This window comes from Belonocnema kinseyi, chromosome 4 (genome assembly GCF_010883055.1).
Source record: "Belonocnema kinseyi isolate 2016_QV_RU_SX_M_011 chromosome 4, B_treatae_v1, whole genome shotgun sequence".
NCBI lineage: Eukaryota > Metazoa > Arthropoda > Insecta > Hymenoptera > Cynipidae > Belonocnema > Belonocnema kinseyi.
This window is the reverse complement of record NC_046660.1, coordinates 62967298-62983253: the sequence shown is the minus strand read 5'-3', so window position 1 is coordinate 62983253 and position 15956 is coordinate 62967298. Positions and strand designations below refer to the sequence as shown.

The window sequence follows — 15956 nt, the reverse complement described above, 5'->3', positions numbered from 1 at the left end:
AACAAGTAGTTGAAGTATGAACTAAAAAAGATCAACGTCATTCAAATTCTACTTAAACTTTTACCCACGTAGTCGAATTCAATTAAAAAATTACCTTTTTTTTAGGTGAAAAAAAGTTTGATTGAAAATTATTTTGCTTAGGTTTTGATGATTCAACTATCTTATTGAAGATTCCCATTTTTTGTTTGGAAATTCATTTGCTTTAGTAATTTAATTTTTTTGCTCTAAAGAATACAAATGTTTGTTCAAATTGAAAAAAAGGTAAAATGGGTGACAAATTTCCAAAATAGGTGACAAATTTCGAAATAGGAAAACAATTTGTGTGAAAATTTTCTAAAAATAGTGGCAAAATCCCGGATAAAAAAACTTTTTCTCAAGAAAGTACAACATTTCGACAACTGAAATTTTTTGCTAAGAGATGATTTATTTTTAAAAAAATGTACAAAATTTAATAAAAAATACAATTAAATAAAAATATTTAATCTGTTCTTGTATTTTCTTGAAGTAATGTAAAAAATTAAGAATAAAGTATAAGTTACAAAAAGCTAGAGGATTTAAAATTTTTTAAAGAGTGGTTGTCGTCATGAAAAGACTTTCGATTTTACGACAATTATTGTATAAAAATAACAATTCTTTAGAAAAAATACAAGATTACACAAAAATATACATTTAAAAATAATTTTATTTAAATTAAGTCATACGAGCATATTAATTTTAATACCAAAAACCTTTTTTAAAAGTGTTTATAAGTTAATTTTGCAAAATATTAACATTTTAGGTCTTCATTTTTAAGCGTAAATTTCCAATTTGAAGAATTTTAAAATGCAGTTTTGAAGAATGAACAATTACAAATTAATAGCGTTTGAAATTCAACTTTTTTGAAGAAGAAAAAAAAACGTTTTTAGTTAATCAACTGTCAATATAAATTAATAAATAATTTTTTAAATCTAAACCGTAGTTTGAAACAAACAATTATAAACTTAATTATTTGAAATAAAAAACTTTGAATCTTTAATATTTCAGAGTGTTAAATTTGAACTTTTAACGTTACAATTTTAATTTTTCTTAACAAATTTTATTATATTATTAATAATATACATTAATATAGGTAATTAAAAACTAATTTAAAAACAATATTAACAAAAATATTTACACAATTTTCAAAAAAGGAATCTGGAATATTTTAAGGCAATTTTTACAATTTTGCAGGATTACAAATAATTGTAGAAAAAATTCGAGTTCCAAGATAATAAAAAAATTTTCATTAGATTCCTGGAATTTTTCTAAATGATTTTTCTTAACGAATTTAAACAAATATATTTAAACAGCTTTTAAAACAACTTTTGATACGTACATTAATTTTTTTAGCTTAAAATTGTTTGAAATTACATAATTTTGGAAATTTATATATTTATAAAACTTAAATGCGAACAGAATTAATAGAATCAAATAAGAAAATTTAATTGTTTTTTGTTCAAAGTTCATTTTTCTCACCTCAAAAGTCTACTATTAAAATTTTATCTAGGAATTCATATTTTATATTTAAAATGTATTATTTGGTTCAAAATTGAATTATTTTGTTGGAAATTCAATAATTTTGTTAAAAAGGCACACTTTTTGGTTCAGATTCCACTTTGGAGAAAATTCATCTTTTTGGTTTGAAAATGTATCTCTTTTTATAAAAATTTTTATTTTCTTTGGTTAAAAATGCAACTGCCCTGTTATAAATTACATTTTTCAATGAAAATTCACATTTCCAGATTGAAAATTCAACTATTTTGTAGAAAAATCGTATTTTCGCCTAAAAAATTAAACAATTTGTAAGAAAGTTCAACTTTTTGGTAGAAAATAAATGCTTTTTTTTTTGAAAATTCGTCTTTGGTTGTTTCTTAAAAGGTCATTTTTTTGCTAGAAGATTCATTATTTTAGTTAAAATTTTTTGGTTACAAATTATTTTTTTTTTAACTGAAAATGTAATTATTTTGTTGAAAATTTATCTGATTTGTTGCAAACTGACTTTTTGTTGAAGATTCAACTGTTTTGGAGAAATTTTATATTTTTATTGAAAATTAATTCTCCTCAAAAAACAAAGTTAACTACATTTTTTATATGAATGTTCAACTGCTTAGTCAAAAATTAATAAACAAATTTTGGAAATAGCATCACAAATTCTATTCAAAATATTTAGTTGAAAAACTATGTAATTGGTGGAAAATTCGTGTCTTCTGGTAGAAAATTCAACTACTAAATTACAAATTTATGAATTTTGTGGAAAGTTCATCTTGTATATTAGAAAATATTATTTTTTTCTTATATTCAAATATTTTGTATTTAATATTAAAATCTTTTTTGGTTTGAATATAAAATATTAAATTTTTTGTATTTTTTAGTATTTTATCAGAAAATCAATTTTTGTTGTTAAAAATTCAACTGTATGATTGCTAATTATTCTTTTTTAGTTTAGGATTCAAGTATTTTTCTGAAAATTCGTTATTTTTGGTTATATTTAACTGTTTTCTATTAAAAATTAAAATATTTTTATGATTAAAATATCAACTATTAAATTTTTTGATGAAAATTAGTATTTTCCGGTTGAAAATTCAAATGTTTTGTAGATAATTCGTCTGTTTGGCTTCAAAATTCAACAATTTGGTAGAAAATTCCACTTTTTTGAGAAAATTTTATATAATTTCAGTTTGTTTTGTTAAAACCTCACTTTTTTTGGCTCAAGAAAACTGAAGAAACAGTGGCATTAGCAGACAATTGTGAAAAATAGTTCATTTAGTGTTTTTTTTTTCGAAATAATAACAAAATAGTGTAATCGTTTGAAAAAACCGTAATTCCTGTAAAAATTAGATTTAGTTTTTGCACTTTTTTGTATAAATTTTTCCACCAGGGACAATTGCACTGCTAAAAAAAGGATCAAATAGGGTCAATAGTAAATTAAAAAATTACCTTTTCCTAAGTGAGTGTTGATACTCATGTATCGCGCAGTCCCAGTCAAACTCTTGTGTTCCCGGTATGGTATGTGCTTATTTGTTTCCAAGTCTATATACTCTTTGGCCAATCCAAAATCGATAATGTGAATAACTTTTTCTCGTTTCGTAGTGCTACGTCCTATTAGGAAGTTTTCAGGCTTAACATCCCGATAAATTAGATGTCGGCTGTGTACGTATTCTATCCTATGGAGCTGAAAAGAAAATCAAGATTCTCGTTTTTAAACATTTCTAAATTTGAAACGAACAAAGTTGAAAATTCAAAATTATAAAATCTCCAAATGAAAAAAAAAGATTAAACTCTTACAATTCCAAAGTGGAAGCCATTAAAACTGAACTATTTTTATAACAAGGTCTTGAAACCCATAAATAATTCAATTTGAAAATTTTCAAACTGAGTTTATTCAAAATTAAAATATTCGAAATTGGACAATTGTATACTTTCGGCAATCAAACTGCGACAGATTGAAAAAAGAAGCACTGGCAATATTGTTGAACTACTAACACTTTCAAATTGAATTTATACAAAATTGATCGATTAAAATGGTCTTAAATATAAATTTTTTTAATAAAATAATACATGAATTAATTAAATTGTCAGGCATGTTTAAAGTAAGATTATTCATCGATGAAGAATTCCATTTGGAAGTTGTATAATAAGTTTTTAATTTACAGACAAGTGATCTCCAAATGACAAATTTATCAATTTAACAAAGTTAATCTCAGGGTGGCCGTTTTAATCGACGAAATAAATTACCGGCCATTTGCCGGTTTTTTCCCGGTTCGCAAACATTTTTCATGGTCAATGAAATTTAAAAAATGGAACTCTAAACCTAAAAAAATTTCCACTTGAGGTAATAAAATGAACTTTAACATTTTTTAAACTATACAATTTTAAGGAATTTTAAGCTAGAAATATCAAATATTGAAAAATTGAAAAAAATTTAACTGAACACTTCTTAAATTAGAAATTCAATTGTTTTCTTTTTAAATAGTTTAAACCTCCTTGGAAATTTTTATTTTAAATTTGTTTTAAATTTAAAATTATTTTCGAATTTTTTTCAGAACTTCTAAATATTTTTAAAAATTAATTGAAATTTTTCTACAATTTTCAAAAAATCCTGCATATTTTAGAAAATTTCTTTATAATTTGAATGTATAAATAACAATTGAATATTGATTATTTGTAGGCGAAATTTGAGTAATTTTAAGAGATATGTAGAAGTTTTGAAAAGATTCAAACTGAATGTAAAACTTGAAATGATAGCCTAATACAAAACAAAATGTAGATTTTCGCAGATTTTATACAAAAAAATTAGATTCTTTTCAAGAATTGTGAAAGGCTTCAAAAAAATTAAAACATTTTCTTAAAATTCCTAGGAAAATTAAAAATAACTTTTCATTTTGAAAAATTATTTTAATAGAATATTAAACAAGTTTTTCAAAGATTTAAACAAAAGATTCTAGAAGATTTAAAAAAAACTTTCTAAAATTTGTATGAAATTTTTTAATCTTTTTAAAAACTCCTAAATATCTCTTAAAATTACTCAAATTTTTTCTACAAATTTTCATTTGTAAATTTTACAACAAAATTTAAAAATTTCACTTACAAATTAAGCATTTTTCAAATACAACCATTAAAATTGTAACGTTAAAAGTTTAAAGGGTCTTCAAAATTTTAACGATTCCAGGCTTTCTATGTCAAACAATTAAGTTGAAGATACTTCACTTTTAAATATTTGGTTTCAATTTACTTGACTTGAATAAAAATTCAAATATTGCTAGATATTCAATAATTAATCTTTTTTTTAAATTAAAAATGTCAAATTGAATGGGTTAAAAATGGAATATTTTAGACTGAAACAATATTTTAAATTTAATAAAATCCTCTAATTAGGAATATATTATTATGAAGTTATTATTAAGATGAAAATAATTTATAAACTTTCAGTCACACGTTCACTTTTGTTTAATGACTAAAACTATCAAATTAAAACCGTTTAAGTTTTAACGTTAAAATCTAAAAATTCTTAAATTTTGCACTGATTTAAAACCTTTTTGTCAAATCGTTTTTTTTTTCACTTTTTATTACTTAAAGTACAGATAAATAAAAAAAATTATTTATTTATTAAATAAAAATGTTTTTATCCAAAATTTTCAACATCAAAGTTTTTTATTTTTTACTTGTTCCAATCATTAAGAAAGCATTTAAAAATTCTTTAAATCAAAAACGTAAGCTTGAAAATAAAAATTTTTAATGCAAACAAATTTTGAATTACGCATTGTAAGCTAAATAATAGTATAATTGAAAAACATAACAATTCAACTAATTATTTAAAAACTGTTGAAGTGGAACGTGGACAGATTTTTCTTCTACAAATTTGTCAATTTCCCGGTCAAAAAAAAAATTCATTTTTTATTTCTCGGTTTTTCCCGATCTCAAAAAATTCCGGTCATTTCCCGGCTTTCCCGGTCCAACGGCCATCCTGAATCTGCATATTATTTTAACCAATACATTTTTTATTTTTAAATCTAAAAATTATTCGTATTTGAACTTTTTTTTAAGTTTCTTCCAATTCGAGTACAAATTTAATTTTAAAAAATTATTTAACTCATGGATTTCAAATTAAAATTGCACAATTGTTAAATTTTATTTTTGAATTGAATGCATAATTTTGAACGATATGCATTTGTACCGAAAAATACTGAATGATTAATTGAATATGAAATAATGAAATTTTTAACATATTTAATTTATAATTACTAAGCTCTTTTGACTTTTGTGGTGAAAATTTTTGTCAAATTTAAAAACTATTCTGATTTAAACGAATCTATTTTTAAATTTTCGTTTAAATTTAAAACAAAATTTCATACTTTTTAAAGGAGTCATCACTTTCTTGACAATTTGCATTCAAATTTGAAAAGAAAGTGACTATATTCTTAGAATTCTTAAGAGTTTAAAAATACCTAAATCAAAAAATCGGTATAATTTATTGAATTCTTCTAAACTTTGTTTATTTTATTTTTTCATTTTTTGTAAGGATTTAAATGTTGGTAAAACTTACGAGTTGTGTGGCAATGCTGAGAACAGTTTTAAGGGTGAATCTTCTTCCACAGAGATCAAAAAGATCTTCCAAGCTGGGACCGAGGAGTTCCATTACCAACGCGTTGAATTTCCCACACGGACCGAAATAATAAACCTCCGGGACTCCTTCTATATGCGCGTTATAAACTGTATGAATATAAAGGCACAGATATTTATCCCAGTTTCCAAAAATCATGCTTTGGTGCACAGGGATAATTACTTACAGCTTGTGCTTCAAGTTTAGATTTCATAAAAGCTTCAAATCTCAACAAATTAGACAAGTTTCTCAAAGTTAAGGGATACGTGTCAACTTGCACCCCCACTCTCGAAATTTCACATTAATTTCAGAGTTCTGGAATCCCTTTCAATAGTTCAAGAGTTCTCGATAACTTTAAAAACAAAATTTCTGGCGTTTATGTAGACAAAAGTCGAATATTAAAAATGGACCAAGTCCATTTTTTTATAGAGTTCCGAGTAGATTAAGCATAGTTCGGAAGTTCCTGACGATTTTCAAAAATAGTTTGGACGCATTTTGGAACCAATAATATTCGACAAAAACAGACATCCCTCACTTCTCGTAAATTTGATTTTTTCTTGTATGATCATTTAGTTCCGAAAGAGTTCTGTATTTTTACGCAAATAAAATTTCAAAAAATAAAATATTTCAGAATATTTTTTAAATTCCACAATTAAAAAAAGTAGTGTAAATTTGCATGAGTTTTTATTAGAGTTCTGCCCCCCCCCCCCCTTGAGTCCCATTAAAAACTTTTATATCACTTTTTGGTCAATTTAAAATCCAAAAAGCTATACCAGTTTTAAGAGACCAAAAAATTAAAAATTTTAAGAGTTTCAGTAGTACTGCTTGGAGTTTTTTTCCGGAAGTGTTCAATAGAATACACACAAATTTTGATTTTGAAAATACGAAAAGCGGTGTGAGTTTTTATAGACATCTTCGTAGGAGCGACGGAACTCTAATCAGAATTCCTGGAACTTTCAAACTGTTCAAATTCAAAATTGTTGGATCTCTTTAAACTGCTATGACTTTTTGGACTTTGAACAGATTGAAAAGTATTATAATAGATTGTTTTTTTTTCTCTTCCAGAGGAACATAATTCTGATCAGAATTCCTGACACTTTTGACGAAAACTTTTTTTGACTGTGAAATTTCAAAAATGTTTTAACTTTTCTGTTTCTGGTTTTTTCAAAATTTTGTTTGTGTAAAAGTGAAGAACTTAAAATTTAAAAAAAAATTAATTTTTCGAACGGGTAGGGGGGGAGGGGGGGCGTAAACTTAGTCCTCATGATTAAAAATGTATTTTTTGACCACTTAAAAGCCAGAAATATTTCTAAAAGTTATAAAGAACTCTAAAACTATCCAAAAGAATTTCAGAACTATAAAAATATTTAAAATTTTGAAAATGGGGGTGCAAGTTAAAGCAGAAAACTATCGGGATAAAATATTTTTCAAAATCAAGCTTCTAGATAAAATAACAGAATCGGCTAAACAATTTCTACAAATTAAGTTTACAAAAGACTAATAATGAAATATCAAAAATAGGAAATAAGAAAACGTACACATCAAATATTGGTGATAAGATTTTTATTAATTATTTTAAAAAAATTTCAACTTACCATGTGTACCTAATACTTTGTAAAACCTATATTCTAAGTGGAGCTGTGGCGCCTTCGCTTTCATTGGTTCCTAAAAAAGAAAACAATTCTTGAAAAAGAAATAATCATTATCAGGAATCATAGCGCAAAAGGAGCTCAAAACGAAGAGAACATAAGTGTACATTACTGAAATTATTCTAATAATTTGAAACGAACAAAAAAAGTTGTGGCTTGGTAACCAAAAGAAGGGAAAAAATTGATATGTCTTCTGTTTTATTTGGAATTAAAAAATTCTTAAAATTTTGCCTATTGGATAAAAAATTATAACAAATTATTTTAAGATACACTTTTATGTATCTATTGAACATTAATGAAAAATTAAAAAACAAATTTCTGTGCAATATTAAGACTTAATTAACGTATTAATAGGCTGCAAAACTAATTTTTAATTTTTGTAAGTTGTTAACCATAAAAACTTTACTCACAAAAAAATCGCCACGATTAAATATTGAAAAATACACTTTTTGCAACTTTTTATATAAAAATCAATTAAAAAGTGTTAACCTTCTAATACTTTTTTATTAGAATACTGTTTATTTTGTAACTTTTTCAATTTTATAGTTTATTTTTTATTTTGTAATAATTATTTTGCATAATTAAAAAATTAAAAAATAATTATATAATTAATAAAATTAATAATAAAATACAATAATAATAAATAATAAAATAATAATAAAACATAATTAAATAAAATAATTATATAATAATAAAAAAAAATGTATAATTATTTTGTAATAATTTATTTAAGATTTTTAATGTTATACAGATACAGGGTTGCTACAGAATCCTAATTTCCAAATAACTTAACTTTTCCCTGAACAAATTTGTTATTTTCCCTGAACGTACTATTTTTTTTTAATTATAAAAATCACGTTTAAATAGGAGACTAATAATTTGAATGTAAAAAAAGGTTTGTTTCCAACAATGGAATACCTAAACGTTTAGTTCAACAAAATAACTTCCGGACAACAAAAATACGAATTTTCAACAAAATAGTTAAATTTTCAACAAAAATAATAAATCTTCGATGAAAAAAAATGAAGCCACAACGAAAAGTTTAATAGATGAGATTTCTAACAAAAAATATTGTAATTTTTAATAAAAAAACAAGTATATTAAAACAAACAAATGAGAATTTTGAACAAATTAGTTGAAATTAACTAAAAATCCAAAACAGACTAATTTTCAAAACAAATAGAGGAACTTTTACAAAAAAAGTTTAATTTTGAACCCAAAAGACACACGTTTTCAACAAAATAAATAAATTTTTAAACAAAAAGATCAAGTTTCAACTAATGAAATTACTTTTCTACCGAAAGAGACAGTTGAATTTCCAGTTCCATTTTCCACCAGAAAAAAGAATTTCCCACTAGAGATAAATTTTCTATAAAAATAGATACATTTTTATTAAGATACATGAATTTTCAACAACATATTTGAATTTTCAAAGGAATTTTCTACCAAAGAGATCAATTATTCAACTTGAAGCTTAATATTTTTCCACAAAAGACGAATTTTTAACAAAATGCAAAAATAAGCCAAATAGTTGAATTTTCAAATAAAGAAGATAAATTTTCAATCAAACCCAGAATAGTTAAATTTTCAGTAAAAAAAAATATATTTTTAGCAAAAAAAATAATTTTCTACAACATAATTAAACATTGAACAAATAAAAAAGTTTTTCAACTAAAATGATAAATACTCAACCAAAAAATCAAATTTTAAGAAAGTAGTTCTACTTACAAACAAGTAGTAGAATGTTCAACTTAATAATATAAATTTTCTACCACAATACATGAATTTAAAAATAGAATAGTTAAATTTCAGGACTAACAATTAATCTTAAAAAAAAAATTCGATTTTAATCAGCTGTTGAATTTTCACCAAAATGCACGATTTTTCAAATAAAATACTAAACTTTTAATTCAAAATAAAATAGTTGAATTTTTTAAACAAAAAAGTTTTTAAATTTTCAATAAAATATTTGAATTTTCAATAAAAATTGATTTTAAACGAAATAGTTACATATTCAAGCAAACAGATGAATTTTTAACTAAGAACGTTAGATTTTTATTTAAAAAAAAAAATAATTTTCGACAAGAAATATACTTACATTTGCAGTTGAAAAATTTTACTTTTTAAATTTATTTTCTACCCATGAAATGAGTTTTTAAACAAAGAAATACATATTAATCCAGGACGATTCATTTTCTACAGAGAAAAAGAGTTTAATTTTTAACGTATTTATGAATTTTTAACTAAATATTTCAATTGTTGAAGGAATTTTCAATGCAATAGTTAAATTTTAACCAAAGAGACTAAGTTTTAATCACAAAGATTAATTATTATTCACCAAGAATATTACTATTCTTCCAAAAAGGGTAAATTTTCATCTGAAAAAAATTAATTTTTAATAAACCAAAAAAAATTTTCAAAAAACAAAAAAAACCGTTGAATTTTTAACCAAAAGAAGGACTTTTTAACGACATTTTTTAATTTTGAACAAAATAATAAAATTAACTTCAACTTCAGGTTAGCGAAAATTCTCTGACTCTGTCAGACTTTCTCTGGCATTCCTTCAAAATTTCCTGACCTGTAACAACCCTGATTTAATTTTGTTCCTAGACTGTAACAAAAAAATTTAATTTTAATTATACATTTATTTTATAATCATTTTTTAAAATAAGTATGGGAAGTAAAGGCATTTTTAAAATTAAATTCGTTTCAAATTTAAGGACTCCATAAAAATGTAAGGGTCAAAAAGAGGTTTGCGACAGTCAATTATCTTTTAATTTTATTAAATTATATATTAATACTTGATTATTAAAATCACTCACCATTTTAATTGCTACGTGCTCATTATTGTAAAGGTTTTTTCCTGTAACAAAATAAAAATAAACAAAATTAGTGAAAATTATCAAGTGACGTGAAAAGAGATAAAATGTAATATTATTCGAATCACCAACGTATTATAAATTGCACACAAGAGGATAAATATATGTCTCTCTAAACTGTTATTAAAATCGATCGTGAGTAACTTAAATGGTCCCCTGTTGTTCCTATAATTAGTCACCAGGTCTATAGCCAATTATCACATTAGATGTAATTTTTAAACAAAAAAGAAACATCTGAGACAAAACTACCTACACAACTAACAAAAGACATTAGTAAAACAATAATTGTACATAAATGAGCATTAAAATATCTTATTTATAAGTAGGACACTTGAGTAGGGGAAACCTCATTAATTATAATTAAAATTCATTATTTTTGTTCTATTTGTGCTCCTAATCAATAATTATTCACTGTAGTTTGGGCTTTCCACTGTAAGGTGGTTTCCCCTAAATTAAAACCCGATATATACTTTTAGACTCGGAGAGATAAAAAATAGTGTAAATAGTGTGGGCAGAATTGTCAAGTATCAAACTTGTTTAAAAGTTTTACAAGTTTAAAAGTGTATAGTATGAAACAAAGAAGTGTGCGCAGTTCCGTCACCTCCCACCACGGTCGCTGCACGAACTCGCCCACGTCAGTGGCTGACCAATTAGAAAGAGGCCCGAAGAGCGGGTAGCTCTCGATGGTTTGAATTGAGTATTTTAGCATAAAGCCGTAGGGATGCATCCGCCTTTTTGGATAAAATATACTAAACATAAAAGTAAACCATAAATGTGCAAATTGTTGTATTTTTTAAGTGTACAATTTATTTTCTCAGCCACGTTCCATTCTTTTGTCGATTGAAGACCTTTTGGTTTCACGAAGCAAAATACAATATCAATAATTTGAGGTTAGTTGATTGTGTTCCGTGTAACTTAAAGGTCTTAAATCGGTAATAGGATAAAACAGAATTGCGCAAATGCATTCTAAACTTGAAAAATATTGCTATTCAGACATTTATAACTTATTTTTACGTTTAGCATATTTTCTCCAAAAAGGCGTTATGCATTCCCATCTCAAAATGTACCAATTATGCTAACCTTCCTGACATTTCAACCTATCCTATCATGATCGTGACGTCATGCTACAATACTCAAGATTCGCGAATTATTTGAGTCGTTTCTGATCCTATTATACTCATTTTTAGTTAGCAAATTGTACTATTTCATGGAATGGTTATATAGTTCACGTTGTACATCAACAACAAAATTTGAAAAATACTGGAATGCATGATGCGCAATCACAAGGACGCAGTCATGATTAAAGCGTGCACATAGCTACATTGCAGGGACAACCAATGAATTTCGCTTGACGAAATCACCGCAAATCTACTATATAATTTTTGGTAACAAAAATACCACAAATTTAAAAAAACGCCATACTTCTTGATTGAAAATTGAAATGTTATGTTGAAAAGTCGTCATTTTGCTTGGAAACTTAACAATTTAATTCCAAATTTTTTTCTTCCTTGACTAACAAATTTCTTTCGATTAGGAATTCAACAACTTCGTTGAAAATTCATATTTTTGGTTTGAGAATTCATCTGTTTCCATGGGAATTCCACCTTTTTGGCTGAAAATGAAATTTTTTCGTTAAAAATTAATCTGCTTAATTGAAAATTAACTCTGTTGTTAAAAATTCGTATTTTCGGCTCGAGAGTTAAACAATTCGCCACAAATTCCGCTAGTTGCGATTCCAAATTCATATATAATTTTTCCCATATTGTTTATTTAAGCGACACCTTCTTTTGTTGGAAATTTGTCTTTTTGGTAGAAAAGCAATACTTTTGTTAAAAATGCAACTATTTGGTTGGAAATTCGTTTCTATTTTGGTTCAATCTTCTTTTTATGTCAAACTAAAATCTTTTTTTGTTGAAATATCAACTATTAATTTTTAATTCGTTAAAACTTATTTCAAACTTAATTTTTTTTTGTGAATTTTCAGAATTTTAGTTTAAAATTCTTATCTTTTTGGTTGAAAATTAGTTCACTCAAAATTTAACTATTTCGTTAGAAATTCATATGACTGTTTAAAAATTAACTTTTCTTTTGAAAATTCTTGGTTGAAACTTGAACTAATTTTTTTTAAGTGAATTTTTTTGGTGAAGGGTTTTTAATATTAGTTCAAAGATCTTTTCTTTATTAAAAATGAATTTTTTTAATGAAAGTTGAACGAACTTGTTGAAAATACAATTTTATAAACTAAAAATTAATCCAAATAAATAAAAATGTAACTACTGCACTTTTGGTTGAAAATATTTTTTTATTTAAAAATTTAACTATTTAGTGAAAAAATTTTGGAAAAGAAAGAAAGATAAACTAAAAATTAATCAATTAAAATTTGGATTGAAATCACATCCAATGTTCCAAGCTATTTAGTTGAAATTGTTTGTAATTTGTGTAAAATTCTTATTTTTGTTAGGAAATTAATCTTCTTCTTTGAAAAATTAACTATTTGGATAAAAATGTATGTATTTTGTTAAAAATTCGTCTTTTTGTGTACAATTAATCTTCTTAGTTGAAAATTAATAATTTTGGTAGAGGAATCAACTATTTTGTTTAAAAGTCGTTTTCTTTGGTTGAATTAAACTGGTTTTGATTTTAAATGTTTATTTTTCTTTTAATTCAACTGTCTAGTTATAAATTTATTTATTTTTAAAATGATAATTCATATGCTGGTGTAGAAAATACAATTGTTTTGTGGTAAATTCATTTTTTAGTTAGAAAAAGTAACATTTTGATAGAAAATTAAACTATTTGGTTGAAAATTAACTCTTTTGATGAAAATTTAATTTTTTTGCAGAAAATAATTCATCTCTTTCGGTAAAACTTTAATCAATTGAAAAAATTTAATGAAATGCCAACGAAAAATGTGAATATATCAACCAAAGGAGATTTAGATTTTAAATAAAAAGCACTTGATTTCAACCAAGAAAGATTAAAATTAAAAAAAAATTAAATTAACTAAAAAAGAAGAATTGTCAATAAACAGTTGAATACTGAGCCAAAAATAGATTAATTTTTAACCAAAAATTTGCATTTTTTACCAAAGAAGATGCTACACTACCGAACTAGTTGAATTTTTAACCCAAATACAAGATTGGCCACCGAAAGAATTTAAATTTTCGGTTAAATAGTAACAATTTTAATCAAACTGACTCAACTCTGAACCAAAAATATAATAGTAGACTTTCCAACCAAGAAGAATGAACTTTAAACAAAAAATTGTTAAAAAAATTAAATCCCTTCTGGTTCGAGCATCAATCACAATCACACTCATGAATATTTCATATGAAGAGATTAATTTGCGTTTGAGACATGTTTTCGTATTGATTAAATTCAATTGGTTTAATCACAAATTAAAATTCACAATGCAAAAAATTTTGATTAATAGAAGAATTTGACGAAAACCTAGCAAGTAATGTTAATTCATAAAAGGCTTCGTATTTCACCTCGCAATCAAATGAGAAAAATTGAACGTAGACGCTGTCTGCGTCAGCAAAATCAATTTCCCCTGATTCATTTATCGCGACGTGCTGGTGACAATGAACGAGGTCACAGGAACTTGGCTGAAATGTGTGTAATGTAAGGATGTTAAGAGAAAAATATTAACAACAATAATAATAAAATAAAACAGCCAGAGATATAGCAATTTTCCAACATCATTTACAACATTCTGATTCTGAAGGCCTCGATTGTTGCATTATGAATATGTATCAATAATGCCGATGAATCACTGCAGATTTACAAAAAAAACACCCACAATGAAAGAACATTCTCTTCGTTGTGAACAACTTATACACATATAAGAACCACTATAGCATTCTACAGACTGATAAGGCTGAAGCACACTGTACATTATTCATTTAGCAGCTGGGGCAATTTTACATACTTTCACTTCTAATTTTAGAATTAATTCAAAAAACAATTCAGTTATATTGAATAAAATATTAAAGAAACAGTTGCATTTACAACCAAATAGTTGAACTTTAGAGCATATAGACGAATTAAAAAACACAGTTGAATTTTTAAGTAAAAAGATTAATCGTCGACAAAAACAGTTGAACATTCTGCTTTAAAATATGAATTTGCAAAAAAAAATCCATTTTCAAGTTATAATAGTTGACGTTTCTTAAAAATTGTTAAATTTTCATTACAAAAAGACGAATTTTCTACAAATAAGTTGAATTTTTATCTCGATATTATGAATTTTCAACAATAAAGTTAATTTTCAACCAAATAGTAGAATGCATATAAAAAACAATAAAACAGTTGTATTTACAAACAAATAGTTAAACTTTTAAGCAAATCGATTTTTTTAGTTAAACTTTTAATGAAAAAGAATATTTAAAAAAAATTTTAATTGTTAACACCCAAATATGAATTTTCAATAGAAAAGTCCATTTTTAACAAAACGGTTCAAATCTCTATAAAACTAATGAATTTTTACAACTAAAAAGAGGACTTCTCTACAAAGTATTTCAATTTCCAACCAGGAAGTTGAATTTTTAAGCAATAGACATGAACTCTCAACGAAAAATATTAAATTTGATACTTTAACCAAAAAATATATCAATGCTTGATAAAAAACAGTGGCATTTTTACCCAAAAGACATTAAGTTTCAAAACCGAAAATACAAATTTGCATGTGAAAAAAATTCGTTAGTGAAGAAAGAAGAACATTTTAACCACATTGTAGAATTTTCAAGAAAAAAGGCCAATTTTCTAGATAACAGTTGAAATTCTCAGCTCGAAAACAGAAAATTTTAAATCAAACAGTTAATTTCCAAAAAAATATCTAATGTTTTAAAAAATATTAAAATTTTCAACCAAAAGAGATTAATTCTCAACCAAAAATAGAATATTCTGTTTAAAAAACGAATATTCTCAACGGAAAATGTTCCTACTAATGGTTCATATTCTAACCAAAAAAGGTTTTAATTAAAATAAATAACAGTTGAATTAAAAAAAAGACCAATTTTCAACAAAATAGTTGAATCTTTAAGAAAAAAAAGTTAAAACAAATAGTATTAACATTTTTGACAAAAAAATATGATTTAAATAATAAATTTATCATGAGTAATAAATTATGATATATACTTAAAAATATAATATTATTAAAAATTTTATTTAAAAATAAAAAATAAATAAAATGATTTAGTAAAATCATTTACTATACGGTAGCGAGACATGGACTTATCAAGAAAAAGATAAGAGTAAAATTAACGCAATTGACATGAGATTCATGCGCATAATAAGCGGGAAATCCCT

At 24.6% G+C, this 15956-nt stretch overlaps 1 protein-coding gene across 1 annotated transcript in view; it reads right to left on the bottom strand.

The window, feature by feature from the left end:
* LOC117171790 (casein kinase I) overlaps positions 1–15956 on the bottom strand; it is a 179803-nt gene that overhangs the window by 45924 nt on the left and 117923 nt on the right. The window contains exons 2-5 of the mRNA XM_033359400.1: positions 10590–10630; positions 7714–7783; positions 6062–6228; positions 2956–3190 (exon numbers count right to left, since the gene is read on the bottom strand). Coding sequence (XP_033215291.1) covers positions 2956–3190; positions 6062–6228; positions 7714–7783; positions 10590–10630 — 513 coding nt within the window. The remainder of the gene's footprint in view (positions 1–2955; positions 3191–6061; positions 6229–7713; positions 7784–10589; positions 10631–15956) is intronic.